General features: G+C 42.0%; 2 protein-coding genes across 3 annotated transcripts; both read right to left on the reverse strand.

The window, feature by feature from the left end:
* Positions 1 to 461: 461 nt before the first annotated feature.
* On the reverse strand, positions 462 to 2176 carry trir (telomerase RNA component interacting RNase). Its single transcript, XM_085403194.1, has 3 exons — positions 1324 to 2176; positions 883 to 954; positions 462 to 808 (listed from the first exon to the last, which is right to left on the reverse strand). Exons 1-3 carry the CDS (start codon positions 1621 to 1623, stop codon positions 701 to 703), a joined length of 480 nt encoding a protein of 159 aa, XP_085259320.1. The 5' UTR covers positions 1624 to 2176; the 3' UTR covers positions 462 to 700.
* A 1182-nt stretch (positions 2177 to 3358) lies between these two features.
* Positions 3359 to 23202, reverse strand: hook2 (hook microtubule-tethering protein 2). Of its 2 annotated transcripts, XM_085403195.1 has the most exons (22): positions 22998 to 23202; positions 20863 to 20945; positions 18880 to 18952; positions 18694 to 18744; positions 18475 to 18607; positions 16014 to 16081; positions 15633 to 15698; positions 15421 to 15501; positions 12783 to 12949; positions 12394 to 12534; positions 11305 to 11506; positions 11037 to 11147; positions 10481 to 10568; positions 7909 to 7975; positions 7417 to 7554; positions 6596 to 6683; positions 5956 to 5990; positions 5775 to 5857; positions 5590 to 5693; positions 5368 to 5469; positions 5207 to 5278; positions 3359 to 5099 (listed from the first exon to the last, which is right to left on the reverse strand). In XM_085403195.1, the coding sequence occupies exons 1-22, from the start codon at positions 23040 to 23042 to the stop codon at positions 4971 to 4973; spliced, it is 2127 nt and encodes a 708-aa protein (XP_085259321.1). In that variant the 5' UTR covers positions 23043 to 23202; the 3' UTR covers positions 3359 to 4970. The 2 variants fall into 2 exon arrangements, with proteins under 2 accessions (XP_085259321.1, XP_085259322.1); XM_085403196.1 differs by lacking the exon at positions 20863 to 20945 and having other exon boundaries at positions 3360 to 5099; positions 22998 to 23192.
* Between the last annotated feature and the right edge of the window lie 3386 nt (positions 23203 to 26588).

Consider the following 26588-nt stretch of genomic DNA (forward strand, 5'->3'; position numbering starts at 1 on the left):
TCTTACTCAGCACAGGAGTGTCTGGAACACAGGACTTTTATCAAACTCTGTTTAAACACTTGCTACATGATTATGGCTAATAATATGGCAAAATACTACAACATGGTAAAAAGGCAAGAGCCCAGAAACTGTGTCCCTGGATCCTTAACAAGCAAATACAATCAGACCTGATTTTGTAAGCAGAGTCAAGAAAGAATGCAGGCTTAAAACATTTCAACATTGCCTTCTCTTTTCAGACCTGCAAACAACAGCCATCTTTTACATACAGTCTCTGCTCCTCAGATGCCTTTACAGTGGTATTTATGAGAATGTCGAAACACAACATGACACAATTATAGGCAGTGTAGATTTAATTGAACCCTTGATTTAGCTATTAAATCAACTTAGTCCTTAATGAAACCCCAAATAAACCAGACATGAAAAATGTAAAAGGTCCTCAATAATAAATGTTCAAGTGTCTGAAATATTTTTTGACATCAACTCAAATGAACAGAGTCCAACAAGTAACAAGCAAGACAAAAACAATTAAAAAAAAACAAAAAAAAGGGGGTGGGTAAATCTAAGCAGTTTGTGAATGATGTAAAAATGAAGGGCAACTCGAACTGATAGTACAGGAGGCGAGGATTGGCAGGCCCTCGTTGAGGTTGTCCCAGGTAGTTGCCCCCCACCAGCAAAGCACTTCATTTCCACCTCCTGGAGCCTACTTGACCAGAGGCCTGGTTTTGTCGTCGTCGCCACACTGGTGGGCTTTGTACTTTTTCACCTCAGCCATGTACTTAGACCAAGCATCGCTCTTGCCTGGCTCAGCCTGCAGGGGAGGAGGCAGAGGTTATCACCTGTGGGAACAACACAATCAATATTGCCACCTTCCATCCCACTTACTTCTGTGTCTTGTTTCTGCTTCTTCGCAACAATGCCGGTCTTTAGGAACACACCGCCTCGGCGCTTCCCCACCTGGGTTAGGGGATAGAAGACTGAAACCGTTATACGAGCTCTTGCACGTGGACTGCCAATGAAGGAGACTACACCAGAGCAGAAGGTCTACACTTGTCTCGCGCCACCAGCGAAACCATCAGTGAGGATCATCCCTACACTTTACTAAGCTATTGTTTGTTTTACACCATCACTGTGGGTGATTTTACTGAAATATCTCAGGGATAATACAATCACCGGCATATGTATGAAACACTCATAAAAATGACATGTCAGCCATCAGAGTACTAACTATGGTGCCAGTAAGCCTGCTGTATCAGTGCATAGTGCTTCACTTTGGCTGTGAGTGGAACTACTGCTCTCTCATCTTACAACTGCTAAACCCCTTACAAAGCTCGTCACGGGTGGGGCCTTCTTTTCCACTGGTGTCTGTCCTTGCTCGGTGGCTCTGGCATCTCCACCTGTTTGCTGCATCTCCTTTTTCCTCCTCTCATCTTCCATCTTCTTCTTGAACAGCTCCATGAAGCTGCCGTCGTTAGCGAACACGTTGCCCCCAGGCATCAGGGGTTTGCTCGATGGCTGTGCGGGGCTGCTCGAGGGGGACGCGGGGCTCCCGCAGCTGGAGTCCTCGCTGCTGCCGCCACCGCCGCCGCTCGTTTGAGGTTTGTCGTGTGCGCGTTTTGGATCCATAGTTCCTGGGCAAGCAGACACAGTCTGTTGTGTGTTAGCTGTGTAACACGTATGGCTTTGTTGTGTGGTTGGCCTTAGCGGAGAGCACTGCCAGCACGCCTCAACCGCAGTGCAATACGAAAACCTAAAGTCTATTTAAAAATAGATCAGCTGCACAGTCCAGTGTGGGGATATGGTCTTTGAAAAATAAGGCGAAGTGTAAAAAAAAAAAAAAGCCAAAAGGCTTTAAAAATGTCAGCCCTCCCTCTAGCACACAATCCCCGGGCCCCGACAAAAACAAAAGCAGGCGCTGGTTTAGCTGCTAACGCGGCTAACAGCTAATGCCCGGTTCGGTAAGACCACTGCAGACGAACAAACTCAACTACAGCCTCCCAGTTCATGTGCGGAACCTATTAAGGTATAAGCATACCGCTGCGGCTCACCTAAAGGTTCAAACACCTGCGACAAAGACAAGAAGGGTCAAAATTTGTTCTCGCAGTTATCGCCAACTTTCACAAACCGTCACCTTTGCTCCGCCATGTTTCATTTTCTCTGGTGACATCACGTGGCAGCTGTGTAGCGCCTCCTGCTGTGCCGGAAGTGAAATTGATACTAAAAATCACATAACAGACGGTTGTTGGCTGGAAACTGCTGGCTCTCAGGTCTGCTTCTGTTGACACGGTACAATTTAATACACCCAGTTTACACAGCCGAACATGAACTCTGTCCTTCACTCTGACAGTGACGTAAACTATACTCTGTGCTATATCGCTTAAAATAAAACCTCACTGTATTCATTGTTTTTAGATATTGATTAGGATTGTCAGGAGCACTGTCATTAATCCATTCAATTTACACTTGTATTAAAAGGTCAAGCTGATCAGTTCACATTATGCAAGCTTATTTCATACTTCAGTCCTGTGCAAAAGTCTTGAGCCACACCTTATTTGTTTTTGTGTTGATTCCAAGAAGGAAACGGGGGCCTGCGCAGGGTGAACTCTTCCTATGGTAGCTGGGATAGGCTCCAGCACTCCCCTGCCGCAACCCTGATAAGGATAAGTGGAAGAAAATGGATGGAGGGTGGAAGCTGGACATGTGGTGGACAAAAGACAACGTGGCAGGCTTTAACCAATAAATAAATAACCATAAAATAGTGGAAACCCAACACAGGATCTGAGTTCACTGAAGCCTCATGAAAAATGGGTCTCAGTGGGTGGCCATCTTACCTTAGAGTTGAGGGTGTGTTAAAGAATAAAGGTGGTCATACAAACTGACTTCAAGTTTGTTTGAATTGTAGAAACTGTTTTTAATCCTTAATGTTTAATCTGCTGCATCTCCCATTTTCCCAGAAAAATATAAAGAAATCAGGAGTGGTTCATGGTTGTTACATAGTACAGACTTAACAAATCTTAGGTGAATCTTACAGCCCCCCCCAAACATGCCATTCTATTACATTGTGCTGTTGTTCATCATGTTTGAATGTGCCACCTCTCTTTAATCCGTTGAGATGTGCTTGTGGAAAAGTGGTGCGACGGATAAACAATGCCTTCACCGTTTTGACAGTTGCACAAAGGATGTGAGAAGTTTGACTAATCGGTTTGGCCTTTAGGACTGTGACGGAATGAAAGTCTACCCACAACAAGGGCCCACTTTGATAAAACCTGGGTTGGCGTGCTTTCTCAGACCTCTCTGGGTGAGTCTAAATCGGAAGGGACTGAAAGTGAGTCTTTGAATGCACTGAAAAGAAGAACACAAAATGCCATCTTTAACTTAAGATCCCATTTATTTGTAGTGCAAAAAGTAGAACAGAGAGGACTACAAATAATTTAACCCTGTGCCAAGTACATTATGCTATAATCTAGGAGACCATTTCATGATGCAACCTTTCACACCATGCATATGTGGACCAATAATTTTACGCCATAAAAACCAACTTAAAAAAATAAAATAAAAATCAGTAGAACAAAAAAGTAAAAAGTGTTTACACAACAGCAGGACTCTGGTCTTTGTAGATCATAGCACAAACTGTTAGAGGCAAGTACAAGTCACAGGACAGCAGCTCTGACATGGGACGCACAAAAACAACTTGATCAACGGTTGTAAAGAAAGGCAGACGTAGAGTCTGATAAATGTGCCTCAGGCTTTTTAATCTGCTGTCGATTTCCTGTCACAGGAAAAATTCCAGCGCATTGAAGAACACGTTTCCTTCCAGCTCAGCTCAGCCGTGAACAACACCTAGCAGTGGCAAACAGCACATCAGCTGACTCAGTTTTATATATTTTTTAGTGTTTTTATGATTAGAGACTCTCGCATAGTGTTATCCAGTTTTTGTGTTTAAAGTGGAGAGTGCAGTTGGGTCCGACCCACAATCAGACCCCCTGATGGGGGAGGTCTTATGGATAGGAATAAAAAAAAAAAAAATATTTAGAGGCAACAGCGAAAAGAAAAATACACAAAAGTCATATCACCAGACTTGAGCACGTACCTGCAGTGTGACAGAAACAGTGTTGGCGCTGCAAACATGTCAGTGTTCAGTCTCATCTATAAAGGGCTAGCATGGGAGACTTTTGCGAGGCACTGAACAAACCCACCCTTCTAGAGAGAAAGTGCTTTGGTGTACACTGTGAAAATATTTACAAAAGACATGTTTCAGATTTAAGGCTGAGAAGGGGAAAAAAAAAAAAAAAAAAAAGCATTTAAAGAGAATACAGAAGAAATCAAGACTAAAGCTGTTACACACCCGCTTGATTTTTACATTTTTTCCCAAAGGTACTTCAAACTTAGACTAAAAATAAAAACGCTACAAGAAAAAAAAAAAAAAAAAAAAAAAAAAAAAAACCTCAGCAAACACATAAAACCCAAAATGTAGTGAACGTGACGATCTGCTGTAGTGGAGGTATGAGGACAGCTTGTGCAGCTTTTGTTCTGTAGCACTTGGAGTAGTCAAACTTCTCTGTCATCTATCACATTTAAACTGGCACCTGACAAAACTTGTTCCAGTTCTGTTTCACTGTTTAACATAAAAAAATAAATAAAAAAGGATTTTAAATAGATGTTCAAGGAAAAAAAAAAGTCCAAGAAGCTACAGGGGAAATAAAAGTCACCTTAAAAGGTGAGGTCGCCTCTTCTTAAGGCCTATAACTCCTACTTTTTAATCAGAGCAGAGAGCTTCTGCTCTGGAGCCCAACGGAGAAAAGAAATCTTCTCATATCAGTAAGAGCCAGCAGGGGGCAGCAGCAGCGTGACAAAACTGAGGCACAGTGATCCCAGTGAAGGCATAAAAAAGGCAAAAGACACTCAGAGATCACATGGATCACCTTGTGTGCACTTTGCTTTTCATTTGAGGGTAACTGTCACGCCTCCGTGTCTCATCTCGGGTGGTGTCGTGTCAGGCCTCTCCTTGCGTTGGTGAGTTGTCTCTGCTGGGCGAGGAAGGACATGGCCTGGTTGGAGGAGCCCAACTGCTCACCAGACACTTTCTGATGCAGCACCATTCCCTGACAGGTAAAGAGGGCGGAGGAAAGAGAAAGATGAAGGAGTGAGGGATTGGGTGGTGTGGATGTAGTTCCTGTTTGAGCTTTTGTGTATTTACACGCTCGCTCACCATGTTGTACCAGGCACTGATGATGAGTTTCACCTCCTGGTCATGCCTGGCCCTGCTCTTCTCATAATCATGCTGTATAAAAGGAACACCATCATCATGCATTAGTGGGATTTACAGTGCTGATGGAAGCACACTTGTCTCTCAGAGTCAGAGGTTCATACCTCCAGATGCTGGATTCTTCTCTCCTTCTCCATCAGCTGGTTTTTCATGGCCTGACTATCAGGAGCCACTGGCTGCTGCTTAGGATCCAGGGTTTTGATCACCTGCACACAAAAGGATATTAATTTAAAGAGCTTAGAACATCATTTTTTCTGATATTTAAAAAGGTCGAAGTCTTTAAAAATGTGTGAAATAAAAAGTGCAGTACTCCTATAACCACTGACCGTTCTCGCCTTCTCCACGTAGCGTTTGTATCGCTGCTCCATCTGCTTCATGTCCTCGTCCTTCTTCCGCAGGATCTCCTGGAGTTCATCAATCTTCTTAGCCACTAGAAGGAAAAACAAATTTGTGTTTAGGAAAGGAACAAAGCTGAACTTCTTCTGAATACCATCTACATGACATTCCTTACTGTTGCTGTCTACTTTGGGCTCCAGGTCATCAATGACCTCTTTTTTCTTTTGCAGGTCTGACTGGGCCTCCTGGAGCTTCTCCCTGGAACAGTACACACATCGACACTTGTGTGAGTTCACTTTTGTTTGCAGCACAGAAGGCAGACAGGCATCAGTAAGCAGCAGAAAAATAATACTCACAGGTGCTCCTCAAGCTTTTTCTTCAATAAGGACGACTTCAAAGAAGAAGAAAAGAAAGAAAGAAACTTAAAATCCATTGTACTTAAAACGGCACATTTAAAAACACACACACACACACACACACACACACTAAACTGTGAAAGTCAAGGTGTCAAAGTCAAATCATAGGCCAGTTGGAGAGAGGGCGGGCCGTACTTACGATGGCCTGATTTTGGCAGAGTTGATCGGTGGGGGCAGGCGGAGAGAGACAGACACAGAGGGGCAGGCGTTACCGGTGAATCACCACAGCAAACACGGGTTAAATTCCCACACAACATGTATCAAAGTAGGAGAACAAACAATGCGGTCCTCAAAGGCAGAGTGATTTCAGAACTAATCGTTTCAATATACTCAGTGTGCCATATAAATACCATGCCAGCTAAAACCCTTCAATGACTTGAGCATATACATAATAAATGACTTTGTTGGTTAGAATTTAATCTCGCATCTTATATTTCACTTCTTCAAGGTAAAACTGATGAGAAAAAAAAAGTCAGTTGCACACTGTGTATATGCTGCCAATATTCTGTCAGCTTGATTGTGTTGAGTTATGTAATAGCAGAAGTGGGCAGATGAGAAGCAAACTGGTCTTTCTACTCACGTCCTCGTTCTTGCTGTCCTGCTCCTGGAGTGCTTTCTGGAGCTCCTCGACCTGAGAACGCAGCTCTGAGATCTGCTGCTGGTTCAGCCTTGGAAAGAGGAAAATAAAGGAAACATGGGGTAAGAATGAGAGGAAAGGTTGGGAAGAGAAGGAGGAAAAAAAACAAAAGGAGGGAGGTGTGTGGGGGAGGGGGCATGACTAGAGAAGGAAAAGGGTTTATAGAGAGGCAGATGGTAAAAGACGTGAAAGATGCAACACAAACTTATTAAGCTGCTGCTACTGTGGGTGGAAGATGTTTGCAAAGTATCAAGTGGGTCCTTGTACATCTGCTGCAGGCACCGACTGTGCCGCCTGGCCATTCACTGCTCTGCTCTACTGAGCATGCTCACTCCACTCCTCTCCTCCTGGTACTGTTGCTGAGGATGCTTCCCACACCCTGGGCCTGGTGTTGCAATGGACACACACACACACACAAACGTACACACACACAGTCCACCCACATGTCCACATGCCCACAGGCATGTAAACACACACACACACACACACACACACACACACACACACACACACACACACACACACACACACACTCTGAGTCGAGGGACAATCTGGCTTTTTGCTTGTCTGTCCTCCAGTCCAGCCCACACAGTTCAGTTGAACACACAGTCCAGAGGGTGAGTTGACATTTAGGCAGATATCACTCCTCCTATCAGCCAAACAACCAGCTTAATGTCCAGGAACGCACAGTATGGTGGCCTAGAAGCAGACTGGTTATTTAACACTGCTGAAAGAAGAGTGTGCGGACACACACACACCCCTACCTGTTCTGAGTTTCTAGCCCATTCTTGCTGCGTTGAGCCTCCTCCAGCTCAGCCTGAACTTCCACAAGTTTCTGTCGGTAGGTCTCCTCTTGGACGCACAGCATCTTGTTTTCACTTTGGAGACGAACAACTGTCTCCCTGTCAAAGCAGCAATGATAAGAGCGGGGCGACAGGAGGTGAAGGGAAAAAGAGGGGCGGGGATAAAATAAACGGGTTAGAGAATGGCGGCTGCAAATGGAAGCATGAACGAAACTTCTATCCACCAACGCCCAGGCCAAACGCGCCATGTGTCACCATTTGGCACGCAACGTCCACTTTCTAAAAATAAACTTTTGTGGTTGTGTTAGCAAGAATGTACACATGGCACGAGTGCGTGCGTGAGTGAAAGTTACACCGAGGCATGTTTGTGTAGACTTAAAATAAAACGGCCTTCTTATTATGGTTAAAAAACACCAAACAAAAGAAAACATTGAAATGTGCAAACAGACATACTTGATCTCAGTTGGCATGATCTCTGCAGCCAGGTTTTCAACCGTGTCACCGCTGTCACACAAGCCTCCTGCAGAGAGAAAGACAGTCAGACAAACAAATCATCGCAAAAGTCGAGTAATTCCTGTGTCCCCCCCCCCCCAAAAACAACAACAACAAACAACCAAACAAAATACCCCAACCCCAAATCAGTTTGATAAAGTGAAACAGCACAAACAAACCCCCCCTTAAAACAAAATAGTTGCACAGAAATCACACTGAAGATCCCAAATTCAATAGAACTGAACTACATTTAAAACGATTAACAGAATAAAATAAGGAGCTCAATAATGAAAAATATGATACGAGGCACTTTGAGGCGACTGTTGTGATAGAGAAATTAAACTGAATTATGGCTGTGGAGCTGAATCAGTCTTTAGAAGGTTCTTTGCTTCCTTTCTAGTAAGCGGTGCAGAGGATGACGACCTCTGAACCAGAACCACTGTTATCTGACTGCATTTGGATGGAGGACTCGCACACACTGTCAGCTGGACACTTGACCACGTTTACTAAAAAGGCCAATTTCAGCCTGAGAAATTTTTTCACTGTAAATGTTTACAATCCCCCCCCCCAAAAAAGTTACACTCTTTAGTATTACCATTACACTCACTGGCCACTTTATTAGGTACACCAGTTTAATTGCTCAGTTACAAAAATATCTAATCAGCCAATCACATGACAGCAACAAAAAGCATCTATGTATGTAGATGTGGACTGAACATCTGAATGGGAAAGAAAAGTGATTTTAGTTTAATTAGGAGTGATCTGTGTAGTCTCTTCATGTGTCTCACTGACCATGTCCACCCCTTTATGACCACAGTGTGACCATCTTCTGATGGTTGCTTACAGCAGGATGACACACCATTCTTAAATCATTCACTGCCATTGACGTCTATAGCCGTCAATGGCAGTGAATGAGTCAATGGGTTTAACTCATTCACTGCCAATGGCTGGCAGTGAATGAGTTAAACACAGAGTTTACTGTACTCAAGTAGGGGTGGGTTTTTATAATCGATTCATCGATTAAAATCGATTCTGGCTTGGATAACGTAAAATCGATTCATTAAAATCCTGAATCGATTTTTTTAATATAAATTTATTTTGCCCGAAATGCCAGAATCTCAGGTGACATCTCACAAAATTTCAAGAACCACCAAACAGTTAAGACAGTAAATGAGAGCAGGAACACGGCTTCTGCACAAAGACTTAAACACACAGCGCGACCCGCGGATCAGAATCAGTTAGATGTCGCCTTTCTCACGGTCGGGGCTGAAAGCCGACAGCTCGCTGATTCTGATCTGTCGGCGGATCCGCGCTTTGTGTTCACGCCCTTTATGCGCCGATTCTAAAGCTGTTAGTTTGATCTCTCTCCAAACAATATTGACCGAACCAGCAGCAAAAGAAGATCCAAACGCTTCACATAAACATCGTCATGAATTCACTCTGACTTTTACTGTTTTGCTTCCACCACGATGCACAGCTCTCTCTCTCTCTCTCTCTCTCTCTCTCTCTCTCCCTCCCTCCCTCCCTCCCTCCCTCCCTCTCTCTCTCTCTCTCTCTCTCTCTCTCTCTCCCTCCCTCCCTCCCTCTCTCTCTCTCTCTCTCTCTCTCTCTCTCTCTCTCTCTCTCTGTCTGTACTTCAAGAACAGTTTCCCTTTCTTCATTATTCTCTTGCTTGTTACGCACAAGTCTACTGTTGCTTACAGCGCTGTCTGCCGCTGTTTTTTTCCCTTTTACATTCTTCCGAAAAGAAAACCTCATTTCTGCTGTTCAATACTGAACAAGTTTAAACTTTTTAAAATTATTCAAAATGCAAAACGCTTAACCGTGTCTCTAATCAAACCGCTGTAACTTCAGAGGTGATGTTCATGTGTTGATTAATGGTTTTCTTTCGTTTTTGATGTACTGCAGAATATTTTTATAAAATCCCAGGCCAGGAAAATCACCTTCATGTTTTTCTGTGTTTTATCTTCAGCTACTTTGACACAAAGGCATCTGCTGTGACGCTCACACCTTTGATAAAGTCTTGCGTGTGTCAGCTTCCTTTTTATTGATACAAAAATATGTAAATGATCTGAATTATAATATTTCTGACTGTCAAAATTTCCCAGATTCAAATCGAATCGAATCGAATTAAATCGAATCGTGGATCGAATCGATTCGGGACCTTGTGAATCGGAATTGAATCGATTCTAGAAATCAGTGACGATACCCAGCCCTATACTCAAGTAGTGTCCAGTCACCAGATCTAGAGCACCTTTAGGATTTGGTGGAACGGGAGATTATCATGGATGTGCAGCTGACAAATCTGCAGTAGCTGTGTGATGCTATCAAGTCAAATCTCTGAGAAATGTTTCCAACACTTTCCTGAATCTGTGCCACAGAGATTTAAGGCTGTTCTAAAGGAAGAAGAGGGTCCAACTTCCAAGTTTCCTTATGTTTTATTTATTTTTTTCCTCCAACAGTGCGTGACATATTTCTCAGTAAAGCCCATTGTTTTAGGTGTTTTCTAGCCATACCTATGCTTTCAACTCACCTGCTCCACTGAGATACCTCTGCTGGACTTGTGCACACCTGAGCTCATCGTTTGTCTCCCGCAGTGTGTCTCTTTCTGCGATCAGACGCTGGAAAACAAAGGACACCAAAACACCTTAAGTGGCCTTAAGATCCATGTAGCGTCAGGTTTTCTATATCTGGACTTGGATGCGATGCAGTCCAGACAGAGACAGAGCAAATACAAGTATCCACGTCATATTAGCACATTTCCTAATTACACCCACAAGTAAGCGAGAAAATTAATCACTCCTTGACTGCAGAAGCTACTAGAATTGACACAGGATGTGGGAGTCCGCTGAAGAATAGTACAGTATCTACCAGGACACAATTCTCCATGTAGGGAAGTGCTTTCTGTAATGATCACAACAAACGCCAATCTAAACATCATTTGTCATCACTGAAATCAAAACTATTACTAGACCGAGAGGGAAATGAGAGGGCCTCAGTGTACAAAAACACTCTGTAGACCATGTGCACATTTCCCCCCATATAAAAACTGTTTATTTTTAATTTCTCAAAAATACTCTCCGACTCACTTCCTTCTCCTTCAGCAGTGCGTCGTACTTGTCGTGAAGGTTCTTGTACTCAAACTGCCACTTCTCAGCTTTCATGGCCTCTGCTGAGTGCTTGGTGTGAAGCTCATGAGCCTACAAGTCAGAGAGCATACAGTCAGCCAGAGTGCTCTATTTTAAATAAATAAATAAATAAATAAATGAAAAGGGTTTCCAAACATGTGTACGAGCCAGAATGTGTTTCGCATCTCTTGGATGTCCCAGCACAGGAACAGGCAAAAGCACAGCTTGCCTGTCTCTTGTAGGTGTCCAGCTGACTGCGGACAGCGTTGGCCCTGCGAAGCTCCTCCTCCAGCTCGCACGTGCGCTGCATGTACACAGTGTTGTGCTCTTCCAGGAGGCGCACTTGTCTGCGCAGGTCTCCCAGGTCCTCCAGCTTCCTCTTGTACGTCTCCACCATCGCCTCGAGCTGGTTCACCCGGTCAGACGAGTGCCTGAGGGGGAAGGAAAGCATAGCGTGGGAGGCATCGAGCAACAGCAGAGGAATATGAGTTATACTTAACACAATGCGTCCATGTAGATGTGTACTCTGACGCAAGCCGGTGTCAATGCATGAAAATTTGTATTATCAACACAGATGTCAGAGAGAGCAGAATGGACATCTGTGTGTGGGCAGCATGGGGGTTGCTTCTGTGAGTTCATCTATTATCAGTTTGAACTACTACTTAAAGGAAAAGGCTCATCATTATCAACATTCTTGATATTAAGAATTTACCAACACTGTATTAGTATGTGTATTGATACTTTTGGACTCAGGATCAAAACTGTTTAAAGTTTTTGCCTCTTCTACAGAGATCAATCTTCAAATATGCCAAGAAACTTCAACTCATCCACTGTTTTTTGCAACTACTACTCAAACAGAAGGAAACACTGAATTTGTTGGACAGAAGCAAATATATTTAAAACAATCTTTGTATAATAAAAGAAGCATTGCACCCTGTAATTCACATACAATATTTACTAGCAGGACCTTCTGATTGTTGGCAGTTGTTTTATTCACAGTTCCTGAAGTAGTAGCTCAGCAGAAGTTGTTAGCAAATGTTTACAATTACCCGTTTTGACACAAGGAAAACCTTTATATGTAAAACACTTGTAAACTGTGAATGTAATGCATTCAAAAAAGCCTGCAAAGCATGAACACAAACACTTAGTGTCCATGTGACCAAACGCCCACAAAGCGCAACTTTCTGCAGTTTCTTTCACTACAAACTTGTGAGCTTGCAAAAAGGCCTACACCACTCCTTACATAATAACCACTGTTTAACTGGCTTGTTTACATTTTCATGATCAACTGAACTCGATCTGTTCGAGCTGCTCTCACCTGAGGATGTCCATCTCGTCTTTGAGGGCCTGGGCCTCCTGCGCCAGGCTGGTCAGGTCTTCGTTCCGTAGCTGCAGCTCAGCCACCTCGCGCTCCAGTATCTCTGCCCGCACACGCATGTCGTCTCTGCCGTTCTCCAGTCTGAGATATACAGTGGTTAATATGACTGGATATGCACTTTGAAAGACACTCAAAGGAACAGCTGACTCAACGGCATCTGATTTGCATGTCTTTATAAAGTTGACTCATATGTTATGAACGAGGGCTGAAATTTTATACTACCACTACTACTACTACTACTACTACTACATCTTTTTAAAGAGTTAATGACTGAGACACTCATTATAAACCCCGGGTTGTTTTCCTAAGTACTTAAGTACCACTTGTACCTGTAGTTTTCCTCCTGAAGCTGCTCCATCTGACTCTGCAGCAGCAGCAGCTTCTTGCCAGTGATGGCAGTGGTGGAGGCGTCCAGAGATTCGCATAGGCTGAGCTTCTCTTTCAGGGAGCGCGTCTCTGCCTGCAGGGACATCTTCTCCTCCAGAGCCACTGACAGCTGTCGGAGGGGGGTGGGAGAGAGAAACTGAGCACAAACATTGCAAAAAGAGGTGTAAAGATTGAGTGTGCAGTGGACTGCTGAGAGAGAAGAGACGGAAGGTGAGCTACAGCTTTAAAAAGGGGTGAAAAACAGGACAAGGAGACACAATAGAGGAAAGGTCGAGATTGAAGCATAACAAAAAGCAGCAAAAAAAAAACCAGCCTATATACAAAAAAGCCACAGTGCAAGGACACAACAGATTCATGAAGGAAAACAAGATAAACAGCGATAACTCACCACTTTCAGTGCAAAGAGGACCTTAAACACATGCTTTGCTGTAATATCACAAGCTCTTTTGTAAAATGTGTGTTAGTCAGCTGGTGTGCAATGATCTCAAGCAGATGGAACATTCTCAGTAGTGCAGTTGTTAGCTTTACCCCCAGGGTTCAAAGCAGATCCTCATGATATGAGCAGACGAGTATGCAGAGCTCATTGAGGACCGTAAGTAATACATGTGTAACATTAATAGTCGGCAGGAGAACAGATCTACATCGATGACGGTGGTTGGTTTGAGGAAAGGGCCGGCTGTGGTTTAGAGCTGCATTACTTTTAAATGTTTGTGTCAGACTGGACGGCGCTCATAGTTAAACAAGCTTGCATTCCAATATTAAGAGAGGGGAGCGCATACTTACCTGCAGGATATCTTTCCAGTCTGAATACAGCAAAACCCTACACTGAACTTTAAGGACAGATTGCATGCTTTAGCACCAAACCAGTAACAGTAAATAGCTTTCAAAACAACACAAATGACTAATCCCTAATGCGTGGGCCGAGTAAGTAAACAAACAGGTGGGCTGGGAGCAGTACAAATTATAGTTGGCTACTGCTCCATCCCAAGGCAACGTGTCAGTTTTATCTTGATGTTATGCAACTATCGACTGGGATCCTCTTTTTCAAAAAAAAGAAAAAAGTCTGAATTAGTCCGCTCACATTCAGTGGTGCAAAAACAAGTCAAGGGAACACAAACAAAGCCTTTGGCTGGCTAATCAATAAAAGGCCAGAGCACAAATAAATTGCAGGCACAGACACACGCAACATGCTTCTCTAAAAAAAAAAATAAATAAAAAAATACAGCAAAACTAAACCTCTGAGAGTCTGTAAATCTGGTAGGCAGAGATGAAATGGCATTATTTTTTCAAATTTCAAGTCAACAGCTCAAAGATTGATAAAACAAACCCGAGACTCATCTTAAAGTTATAATCCTCAAGATTTCCATGCAATCAAACCATTTCTCCCCAGCAACAGCTATTCTGCTATCCACTCTTTATATTCTTACACACTGAGCTCAAAATCTTCTTTACAAGTGAGAACTGAGGGGTGTCCTATGAGGCAAGTCAAAAAAGCCCGGCTTTCTGTTAAAGCCTAAACCTAAAACCCCAGAAAGCGACGATCAACTTTCTTTGTTAAGTCAGACTTTCTCTTGTCTGACATGAAATGTTATACTACTTCTACTACTACAATTAAACACATTAATGTTAATATTACAAACTCGATATCATCACAAGCATGCAACGTAGTAAATATATCATCTTGAAGTAAATTCATATTTACTGAATTCATTCTATAGCTGCGTTCCGCTGTTTATTTCTAACGTGAGAGCTGCACACAACTCTGAAACTGTAAACCTTATACATTTAAACAGTAAAGGTTTGGACACCACTGTGTTAGGGTTTATAGATGCAATTTGTCAACCTGTAACATACCATTTTCTATCCCACTTAAAGCATGCTGGAATAAGTAAAAATGTGGCGCTTTCAACTAGGAACATAATGTGCTCTGGACCAGGTTGTATGTTTAACATAAGTTACCAGAGTATTGTAGCCAGGGAAAAGGGAGCCACTTTCCAGACATTGAAAACGCTGATTTTAACCTGAATAATCCAATAATCTTGCTTTATAGTACACCCCTCCGGCCAAGGTGGGAACCATCCAAACTTGGTACACCCATCAAATTTAACCAATAAATGTAGGCCATGTATAGGTGGACTGCAACATTAGTGTTGTATGGTTTTTGTCTCAGTGTTTTTATAGCGTACTTCTGTACTCAATCATGCTTATTGCTCCATCTCCTGTTAAACGAGTTCAAACTAAACAAAAGTGGAATTTATACTCAAGTACTCACAGGAAAAAGACGTGAAGGACCAAAATGATAGATTTAAAGCACTTTTAGCAGGGTTGCACAGAAACTTGCCAGCACTGCTGACATACTGCTGTAACTCTACTGTGTCTTGTGTGAAAAGCACTGGCCTTAATCAGATGATGCTTGTGCAACAAAACCATTTGTTGAACCAATGTGTGCTCAAAGAGTGTCTCTTCAGTTTCCACCGACTTGATTGCCAAATTGACCTGAAGTGAAATCTTAGGATTATATCTTTAAAGTCTCAGCAAATGTTTGCCAAGTATGATCAAAACCGTGTTTAGTAAACCAACCTGATGTTCAAGGTGTCGACAGCGCTGGCTCAGGTCCTCCTTCTCGTCTGCCTCCTCACTCAGAAAATAATACTTTCTGGACTGCGAATAAAAGACGTGCAGACAGAGGATATTTGACACTGATCAAAGCAGTGGGGAGTAAACACAAACACAGGATGTAGCAAATCTAAGTAAAAAACAAGTAGGGGAATGAATATGTTGTGGGTTTTTACCTGATAGTCAAAATCCCCGTAGGTCTCTGGGCTTCCCGGTTCAGATGACGGCTCCTTCGATAAGAGCTAAAACAAAACAGGAAAGTGAGTCAATGAATGCAACCACAGGGAAAATAAAATAACAGTCTTTTGCCAAAGGCAGATTTATCTGGTTCTCTGAATAACCTTGTTTGGTAAAAACCTTGGAAGATGATCCAGGTTTTTACAGTCCCTTTGGTGGTGATAACAGTAAACGCATCTTTGTAAATAGCATAGAGTAGGGGTCTGTGGGATGCTCTTTAGTCTTATGTTTATCCAGACTTCTTTGATTTTGAATTAACCGTGAATTGGATTAATGCAAATCAGGGTAAACCAAGAGGAAAGAAAAAGAGGCTCACTCACTTCCTGAATGGCAGTCATCACAACATGCTGGACAGATTCCTCGAGTGTCATTATCTGCTGGATTTGCTCTGCGTTTAGAAGACAACAAAGGCCAGTGAAGTCTCAGCCAAATACAGATTAACACACACACACACACACACACACACACACACGCTCCCATGAAAGTCAAACCACTGCTGTAAAAATCGACTCAGCTTTACAGTCAATTTTCTGTGAAACTGACCTGACCATTTTTTGTCTCATGAGCTGTTATCAGTAACGGGAAAACAGCTTGTCAACAAATTGATCAGACCATAACTGAGAGAAAAACAACTGTTCCAACTTTTTCTGTTTCAAGCCACCAACATTTACCTCTCCAAAGAAGAAAGAGCACCGCATACACCTTATTTTTTTTTGAGAATGCCAACATGTCTCCATCATTATCACCAATTTAATAAATGTGTATTTCTGTACGCAAGATGCAAAATGTCCAACACTGCTTATTTCACAGGAAGGAAGTAAAAAGAGTGCACATCTGGATGGGTCGATCTTTCTGCCATTTGTGAAATGAGGAACAAAAAAATATTCATTTTCAAAGGAAAGCTTTATAACTAATGAACCACCTTAAGCCAACAATCTAGTATACCAGGGGTTGGGAACTCCAGGCCTCGAGGGTCTAGCAGGTTTTAGATCTCACCCTGAGTCAAATGAGTAGTTCATTACCAGGCCTCTGGAGAACTTTAAGACACGATGAGGAGGTTATTTAGCCATTTAAACAAGCTGTTTTGGATCAAGGACAGATCTAGAATTTGCCCTTGAGGCCTGGAGTTCCCCCACCCCTGCAGTATATGCATGTATGATTAAATGAGTCTTCTTATGTTAGTACTCTATGCAGCAGTCTATGCCAAACACTTAATACACTCCATCCTGCAGTAGCTTGAATAGCCTTTAACATCAATAATTTGAAGCAATCAGTTCTGGTATGACTTTATCACTCTCTCATCACTGTGGATGAATTTTGTCCTACTCTTCTTTACAGTGTTGCTTCATTTCATTTCATTGAGCATTTCATTTATGCACAGCTCTTAAGGTCCTGCCACAGAATTTCAATCAGGTTGAACTCTGGACTTTGGATCATTGCAGCACCTTGATTTTTTTTGTTGTTGTTGCCTTTTCAGTCATTCTGTTGTAGATTGTCTGGGACCAGAGTCCTGTTGCATGACCTAATTTCAGCTAAGCTTTAGCTGTCAAAAGCTTCACATTTGACTCTAGAATATTTTGGTATACAGAGGAGTTCATGGTCAGCTCAATGACTGAGTTAACCACGTCTTGTGGCTGTAAAACACGTCCAAACATTTACCCCTCCACCACCGTGCTATCAGCTGGTGTGAGGCGGTTGTTGCTATTCGCCACATGTGGTGTTGTGCATTATAGCCAAACATTTCCACTTTGGTCTCATCTGTCCAAAGGACATCGTTAAGGCTTTTTCAGATGCAGCTTTGGAAACCTGAGCTGTGTTGCCATGTTCCTTTTAGATGAAGGAGGCTCTCTGCTGCAACCCTTGCAAACAAGCCATACTCCTTTAGTCTTTTTCTAATTGCGCTGTCTTGAACATCAACATTTAACATGTTGACTGAGTTCTGTAGTGTCTGAGATGTAGATCTTCGGTTATTTGCCGTTTCTCTGAGTGCTGAACGGTCTGTCCTTGGGGTGAATTTGATAGGATGTTCACACTGGAAAGACTGTGGTATTGTGTTAACACACATCCAAATGCTGCAGACCAGAAAACTTTCAGGAGGTGCTCACACTTGCACACTCTGTGCCAATTACTGGCATAGTTGTGCAGCAATTAATTTCCACATTTGAAAAATTTGTTTCCCCCTCCCTTCTTCTAGATCTCATAGCAGTTTAGTCACTGCCTTTCCCAGCTATTGAAAAGCAAACCCACAAGTGTGAGACATCTTCTTTACTTCTACAACTCAGCAGAATAAAATGTATTTACTATAATAACAAGAATGCTGATTCTAGCACCTTTTAATCTTGTGCTTCAACACAGTTGCCATATATAGCAGTTAACCAGCAGCCACGTCTCCTAATGTTGCTCCTAATCCCCTAATGAATGTTTATGTTGGCAAGAGGTCAGTCCATTTTTTTTTTTTAAACATTTGCAAAAATTTATGAAAAAAAAATCCAGAAAGTGTCTATTCAAGGATGGAGGAGGAAAACAAGGCCATCTGGCCACCATGATAGTATGTCATGTCATATTATGCTTTGCAAGCAGTTGGGTATAAAGTGAGTGGCCAGCTGCTAAATACAGCTGTTGTCTAAATAAAGTTGCCGTCCGTGTGAGCATTTCTAAATGACTTGAGATCACTGAATTGCGTTTTTGTGTTTTCATGCTGACAAATATCTTCTCAGCAGTGATTATGAGGCATTTATTCCTAAATGAAAGCAGAAGAAATGTACTTGTGTACAGGCCTACCTTGTTTCTTCTCGCAGCTGACTGCACAACCCAACACGAGCTGTACCAGCTTTCCCAGTTCTGTGACATCTCCCATCTCTCCTATCAGGTTCACGTCTGGCATATGCTCATCAGACACCTGGTGACCGAGCACCTGTTCACGAAACAGAAAAGTGAGCTGGTAGGCTCGAGTCAAGCAGCACATGAAAAATGAAGGCCAAATCAGCAAAAGTTTCTTACATCGTGATAATATTCCATCATGCTTTTCAGAATCTTTTTCAAATTGCTGACCTGAAAGAATGAAACGGGGTTACAATCGTAACACTTTCATTAATCAAGCAGAAGAATTTAAAAAAAGATCTTTGATTTTAGTCATTCTAGATAACTACAGGGTGTTCTGTCATATCATGCTGTTTCACAAATTACCTTAAGGCGCCAGTTGGCCCCGCTCTCCTCCTTGATCCTGCCTAGCCATGTCTCATTAAACCAAGAAGGGTCTCTGTTAATGAGAGCACAAGAGAATTGTAACGACGACATCTCTGGATACTGAGATTGATAACAAGACCACAGGGCAGTGAGACCCTGTGTTTCTGTCCCTTCAGGCACAATGACAGAGTAAAACTATTCATTAAAAGCTACACAGCATGGGAAGCAGCTACAGCTAAAATAGGTTGATTAAAAATCTGTTTTCCAAATGTGTATTTTCCAATAATTGGTTGATGTGATTGATGTGATTAAGCCTGCACACATCACTTTATTTATGCATTTAACACCATAATTCCCTCCACACTCACCACCAAGCTGGAGCATCTGGGACTCAGCTCATCTATGTGTCAGTGGATCTCCAACTTCCTAACTGGCAGACCACAGGCAGTAAGGATGGGCGGACATGTCTCAGCCTCCACCACTCTCAGCACTGGAGCCCCCCAGGGGTGTGTTCTGAGCCCCCTGCTGTACTCTTTGTACACATATGACTGTGTGGCCACTACCAGCTCCACCACCATCATCAAGTTTGCTGACGACACCGTCGTGGTGGGCCTGATCTCTGATAACAACGAGACGGCCTACCTGAAGGAGATTAGGAATCTGGAGAACTGGTGCCAGAGGAACAACCTCCTTCTAAACGTCAGTAAGACAAAGGAGCTGATAGTGGACTTCAGCACTAAGCAGGAGAGGAACTACCAGACCCCCGTCATCAACGAGTGCCCAGTGGAGAGAGTGGACAGCTTCAAATACCTCGGAGTTCACATCACGCAGGACCTGTCATGGTCCTGTCACATCAACACCGTGGTGAAAAAGGCCCGACAGCGTCTCTACCACCTCAGACGCTTGAGAGACTTCCAACTGCCCTCCAAGGTGCTCAGGAACTTTTACTCGTGCACCATAGAGAGCATCCTGGCGGGAAACATCTTAACCTGGTTCGGGAACAGCACCATGCAGGACAGACGAGCTCTACAGAGGGTTGTGCGGTCAGCTGAGCGCACCATCCGCTCCGAGCTCCCTGACCTGCACTCAATCTACAGCAGGCGGTGCCGGACCAAGGCCAGGAAGATCGTGAAGGACCTCAGCCATCCCAACAACAGACTGTTCTCTCTGCTGAGGTCAGGAAAGCGATTCCGCTCCCTGAAGACCAACACAGAGAGACTGAGGAGGAGCTTCTTCCCGCAGGCGATACGGTCTCTCAATCACACCACCACACAGTACTGACCCACACATACAGTTCTTACACACACACTGGACTTTCTGGACTTTGGTTTTGCACAACACTGGTCACTATATTCTTTATTTCCGGTTAATACTTGTACAGCTGCTGTTATTGTGTATATATTTATTTATATTTAGATTTCTTCATACATTCTTATATAGTTCTATATTGTGTATTTTGTTGTACAGTTATTTTATTTTCAACTTTAATTTATATATTTTATCTTATTCTTCCCAGTTAAATTTACCCTTCATTCTAATTTGTGTTGTACAGTTATTTCATTTTTAACCTTAATTTATATTTTATTCCTTCCTAGTTAAATTTACCCTTTTTAATTTTTCATATTTATTTCCTATCTTATTCATAGCCTTTTCCTTTTTTGTTTTCTTTAGGTCACGAGCAGTTGTCCAAGCATTTCACTACATATCGTACTGTGTATGACTGTGTACGTGACAAATAAAATTTGAATTTGAATTTGATTATTTAAAAAAAAAACAAAATCACACCGATGCCTGAGGTATTCAGAGCCATGTCTGGGTAACATTTACTGTTTAACTGGCTACATTTTGCATAGATAATGGACTTAATGGCAATCCAAAATTATACAGATAAGCAAATTTCAGTGAGTAAGTTCTGAATGAATCTCCAGAAGACAATCGTGCAGTTAGTGGAAACAACACTGGTGACATACTGCTTGTGCTTACATTCTGTGCAGTACATGTGCAATGGCCACTCCGCTTGTCAGGTCGTGCTTGCTGTTGCACGATGGCACCTGAAATGTCTGTAACTGAGAGTGAAGACATTAAAGAGCTGGTCATTAAAGAAAGAAACCTTTCAATGTTTTGACATTTAATGTACAGCAACATTACATTAAACTAAACCAGGGTGAAAACATTACTATATTAAATAAATGAATCTAATATCCCCATTCTAAACAGCACTGTGCAAAAATCTTGAATCATTAGGAAAATGGGTGCAGTGATTTATTGAAACGTCGACAAACATAAATGTAAATTGGGGAAAACGTGATTTATACAATTCTAACAAACTTGAAAATACATATTTGGTATTTGCCATTTGTGGAATCATCTTGAACAGAACAATGCTTTAATGTTTGGTGACTGGACTCTAGGGAAGCCAATCCATGACTGATGGTGTTGTCTTGTGTGTTTTTCTATTTGGGTATGCTTTCATTGCATTGCCAGGGTGTTTGAGATCACTGTCATACTGATAAATAGAATGATTACCAATTAGATGGTTCCCAGATGGTATTACACTTTTCTGCATTCATAGTTCCATCAATTTTGAAAAGATCCCAAAAATATTGACTGAAAGCCAACACCATACCATACAGAGCCTTCCTTGTGTTTTACAGATGGCTGCAGAGTCTCACTGTTGTACTCTCTCCTGATCTCCTCTGTAGAGCAGCCTAAATCTGAACAAAATTTTGTTCAGATTTAGGCTGAATTTTTACAGTATTTAAAAAAAAAAAAAAAAAAAAAGCAGTAAAAAGAATGAATTTTTACTGCTTTCTAACTCACTCCACCAGATCTGTTACCACCCATTTTAAATTCAGTTCCACTTTGGCATAGCTCAGCCTTCTGTCCTTGCCTTCTTCCCTTAAGAATGGCTTCTTGACCTCCACATTTCCACTGAGACTATTTCTGATCAGTAATCAGTAGATGGGTCAACTTGATGCATCTAATTTTTTCTATTGTTTAAGGCCACGATTTTATATTCTGCTCCTCTGCTGTATATAGTCTTCTTTGATCCTTGATACATCTTTTGTCCGCGACCTGTTCAGTTTCCTTACATTTTTAAGGACACACTGCACACCATGCTGAGATGTGAAGTTTTCAGCCAACAGCTCTTAGTGAATCACCTTCTTTATATAAATACCATTTTATGCCTGTCAACCTGTGTTATCACTGGGAATAGGAACAAGTTATATTGCTGCTAGTAAAGCCTAAAGATACAATTTAAAACTGGTTCTCTATTTTGTCTGTGTAGACAACACTAGCTCATCCGTTGAGTTGGGTGTCTTTTTATGCTTGAATAATTCATAGGTCAGTGTTGAGTGGCTTAAAAACACAAAAACATTTCTTTGAGAATGGTCAGATACGAGGACTGGACTGGACAATGAGTAAAAAAGTAGCCGATGTTAAAAGAAACTTTGAAAGACCTTCAGAAAGTCTAAAGAACAATTGCTCAAGATCATTTTTAAAAACTTTCCAATTTAAAGAAAGAAGGGGGATTTATGTATTTGGGGATTTTGTGTAAAGCTGCTCAAGCTTTCTAAACATAACTTAAATTAAAAAAAAAAAAATACTAAGCAGCAATGGGGGATTACAGCCCTGCTTAGTATGCTATTATTAGTTGGTGTCTTAGTTCAGTCCAAGTCTTCACACCTCTTTGTAGAAAGGAGCCAAACAGGTGGATTTGCTCTGAGCTTTGAAAATAACGTGGCTGTGTTGGATAGCCTAACATTACTCCTTAGGCCTCTCAGCTTACACTAAGCTATTTGGGTTTGTTTTTCTGGCAGTTAATTTGCTGACAATGCAGTCAGTTTGCTAACATGGATAAGAGATAAAGCAGACCACCAGGAGCAAACCTCCAATGTGTTCACAAAGCCAATTAGCTCGGCTGGCTAGTGACAGTTAGCTTACAACTTAAAACACCAAGCGTTTAATTGACCAAGTCAGTAAAGATGCCCCTTATCGATTACGTGAGCCCACAACTTCCAAAAGTAAAGCCGTAATTCTCCACATTTGCTAACACCTGCTGACACCTCTTAGCCGGCGGTTAGCCTTGCTCGAAATGTTGCTACTGTCAAACTTACCCAGGTTAACAGTGAATCACACAGCTTCGCCTTATCCAGACTCATTGTGCTGTCCTCTGTGAAACCCGCAGGAGCTTACAGAGAACTGGGGGGATTTTGTTCTCGAGGCTTGTTTTGGCCCGAAGTTTCTTACTCAGTGCTGACACTTTCCACGTCAGACACTGTCCAGCCGTGGCCTCCTCCTGCTGCTCCTGACAACCTTCGCGTTTCGGCTCCTGTGGGCCTCGCGAGCTTCCGTATTAGAGCGTTTCCAAGACGATGGATTATATTTTGGGTCAGCTTGTCTAGTCGCAGTCAAAAATAGTAATTATCGCGATAATACGCTGTTTTTCTTTTAATCTGCTATAATGATGTTGCTTAAATGCCGACCATCTCCGAGTGTAATTTATTTACCCTTTATTCAGCCGGGGGATGCTAGTGAGCTGACGAATTAGCTTTTAAAGTAGGGTTCAGGTCAAGGTAGCTAGATAGACATGATACAGAAAATATATTAGAATTTTTTTTAAGTAACTAGTGTACTAGTGATGTTAAGACTCATAATTTCCAACTGTGTCAAAAAATATTTCAGTACCCTCAAACTTACTTAATTTGCAAGAATATACTTATTATGCTCTCCATTTAAATTTTACTTCATTGATTTTTTACACTGTTTTCTGTTTTCTATATAACCACACTCCTATTTTTCTAAATGAGCGCTTTCCCCCTTCTTTCTGATATTAGTGTGTATCTTAACATTTTAAAAATAGAAAGAGATCACCCCTTTACTACTTGGACTGAGATTCACAAGCATTTAAAGGCAAGAATGCATTTTGCATTTTGAGATTTATGCATATTATTTGTATTATTTCATTTACAAGCACCAAAATGTGTTTGTCCTTCTGGAGCTTTTAATTTAAGAAATTCCATCAACCAATTGTTTTCAATTGCTTGCACATGGAAAACTGTGTTGGATCCTATCAAACTGCTATAGAAGGGATCTCAAATTTGCAAATTTAGGGCCATAGATGGCCACAATGTCTTCAGAGCCTTTCCATGACGGCTCTTTATCCTTTGCTTGGCACTCACATGCTAGCACGACTGTAATTTCAGGCACCACTATTTAACTATATAAATAAATTAGTTGTCCCATATAATCAACATAACCATGTTCTTTTGTCTAATACATAAACCCCAGAGTCTCAGTGCTTTACTCTCAACTAGTTTAACTTGTGATCCAACCAGTGCATCCCAGTTATGGCTACTGCTGTTGGCAAGGAGCTTCTAAAAGCCAAGGCAAAGAGTATGTTGAGAAGTGCGGATGGGTGGCAGTACTCCATCCAAGGACTGAGACTGATGCAAAAGCACTACATCTCCTACTACTTCTATTGTTGTTAACACATTGGTCTTACATATGAAAGATCCCAATTCAAGAAAAGCTAATATACTCCTAGTGCTGGGCCTGAGCCCAGATAAACGGGAGGGGGAGGGGGCATCCTATGTGCCAAATCAAACATGTGGGTCCATCCACATTGGCAACCACATAAATGTACTACTACTATTATTGTACAAAGAAGCTCCTGGTTAATTTCAGATGTCTAAAGTCAACTTTTACAGGGTCAGACAAGGCCAAGTGTTGTTGACTTTGTCTTAGGATGTAATGCTGAAACTGTAGTACTTGTATCCACTTGTAAACAAGTTTACCTGTAATGGGAAGTTATCTGGTGCACTAATTAGCAATATGTTGGCATATTTTACTAGCAACAGCTTATTTATTCATTGTTAGCTGCTGCATTTCATTAAAAAAATTCCAGCAGTGGCTGTCCAGCGTCTCTGCTGAAAGCCCCGCTGATTTTTTTTTTTTTGTACTATTCAGATTACCTCAAAGCACCACTGGATGGCTCTAGTTGACAAATAGCCATAGAGAACAGCTTGTTGCCCAACTGGCAACGCCACAGCCTACAATCCACGCTGCATGACTGCTCTAATACAAAATGTATCCAATAAGACATGCTTTCTAAGTAATGAACACACATATTTTAAAATAGCAGGATAATGGTAGCTCAATTCTTTATATATAGCCTGTTGACTTTTGATCCAGCCTTTGGGAGCGTGTACAGGTATTCCTCTGTTTTTGTTTTGCTAAAGAGTGGGAATGTCATGGTTGTTTCTAGTCGTTCATAAGCAGGTGAAGTCTCCTTCTGGTATCATTACCATGCTGTCACTCACGTACACCCTCTCCTTGGTACTCTGAAATTCACCCAGTCCCTTTCCGTCTCCTTCCTGCATTCTTAGTCATCGTCACAAATCAAACTTAAGTGACCAATCACAGTGAAACTCTGCCACTGCTTCCTGTTTGCTTTGGCAAACCTAGTGAGTTACTGTGTAATAAGTCCACCGTGCTACTTGAACACCTGCGACGAGATGAAATGTCTGTCAAACATCCGGTCCTTCCCATCCAAAACCAGTCTGGTCACAACACCGCCTTACATCTGGCTTTACCATATTTGCTTGACCAGAGTTCCTGTTTTTAAAGATGGGTTTCTGCCCATAGGAATGCACATGTTTACTCATTCCCTTCCCCTGGCTTCTCTTAAAATAACTTAAATCTCAATCATATTAACTCCTGTTATCTCAGTTTTTCATGGTTTTGTTTTGTTTATGTATTTTGTAAAGCATCATGTCACTGGTTTACATCACTGTTTACCTTATTCCCCGGCCGCCCACAGTGATCTGTATCTCCAGTCCCACACACCCTTCAGTTGAGTCCTATAAGAGCACTTGTGTTTTTACTTCAAAGGAAGATGAAGATAGGACAAAAAAGACAGGACCGGGGGTCTCAAGTTGAGCAACCCTGGGCTGGATTAAGACACCTGGGAGGAAGTGCAGTCCATGACTTGAGGGGGGTTCAGTGGAGAAGTTAGTCACCCACCGAAGGCTCGTTCAAGGGCTGACTAACGCTTAAGTGGCAGGAGGTGTGGTAGGGGCTCTGGCAAAGCAAGGCTCAAACAGAGGCTGACTATTTTTGGCCAGCTGCTCTTCCTCCATGCTAATTCCTCTTTTCACCCGTTCTCTCTTTCCTTATTCCCCAGATGTGTTTCCTTCCTGAAAGTCAAAAGGCTTTACTTCTCTTCTTTTCCAACCCTCCATTGACGCACTTGCTTCCCTCTGGGGGGAACTGGGAGGGTGGAGGTGGGAGGACCAGCAGCTAAGATTGAGTAATTATTTCTTTTTTTGAAGTTTGTGGTTTTGTTGTTTGGAAAAAAAAATGAGGATAGTTCCTCTTTTAAAAAAAAGAAAAAGAAAAAAAGTCTTAAAGTGCAATGATTAAACAATTTACGACGTTGCTAAGACAGTTATCTCAATTTCTTATGAATTGCAGATCGAAACAACAGTTGTTTCATATTTCCGCTGTCAGTTATTGCTTATTGTTTGATGGTTTGATCTTTTGCCTGTTTCGTTCAGAATGATGTATACGTGTGTGTGTGTGTGTGTGTGTGTGTGGGGAGAGTTTGCACGAGAAGGTTATTTTCCAAATTCAACTGACAACATGTCCAACTTAATTTAGCACTGCAAATCAAGCGCCAGTGCTCAAAACACAGAGTGGACAATGTG

Source organism: Rhamphochromis longiceps, linkage group LG4 (genome assembly GCF_057381845.1).
Source record: "Rhamphochromis longiceps isolate RC_006_pf linkage group LG4, R_longiceps_female_GT1.1, whole genome shotgun sequence".
Classification (NCBI taxonomy): domain Eukaryota; kingdom Metazoa; phylum Chordata; class Actinopteri; order Cichliformes; family Cichlidae; genus Rhamphochromis; species Rhamphochromis longiceps.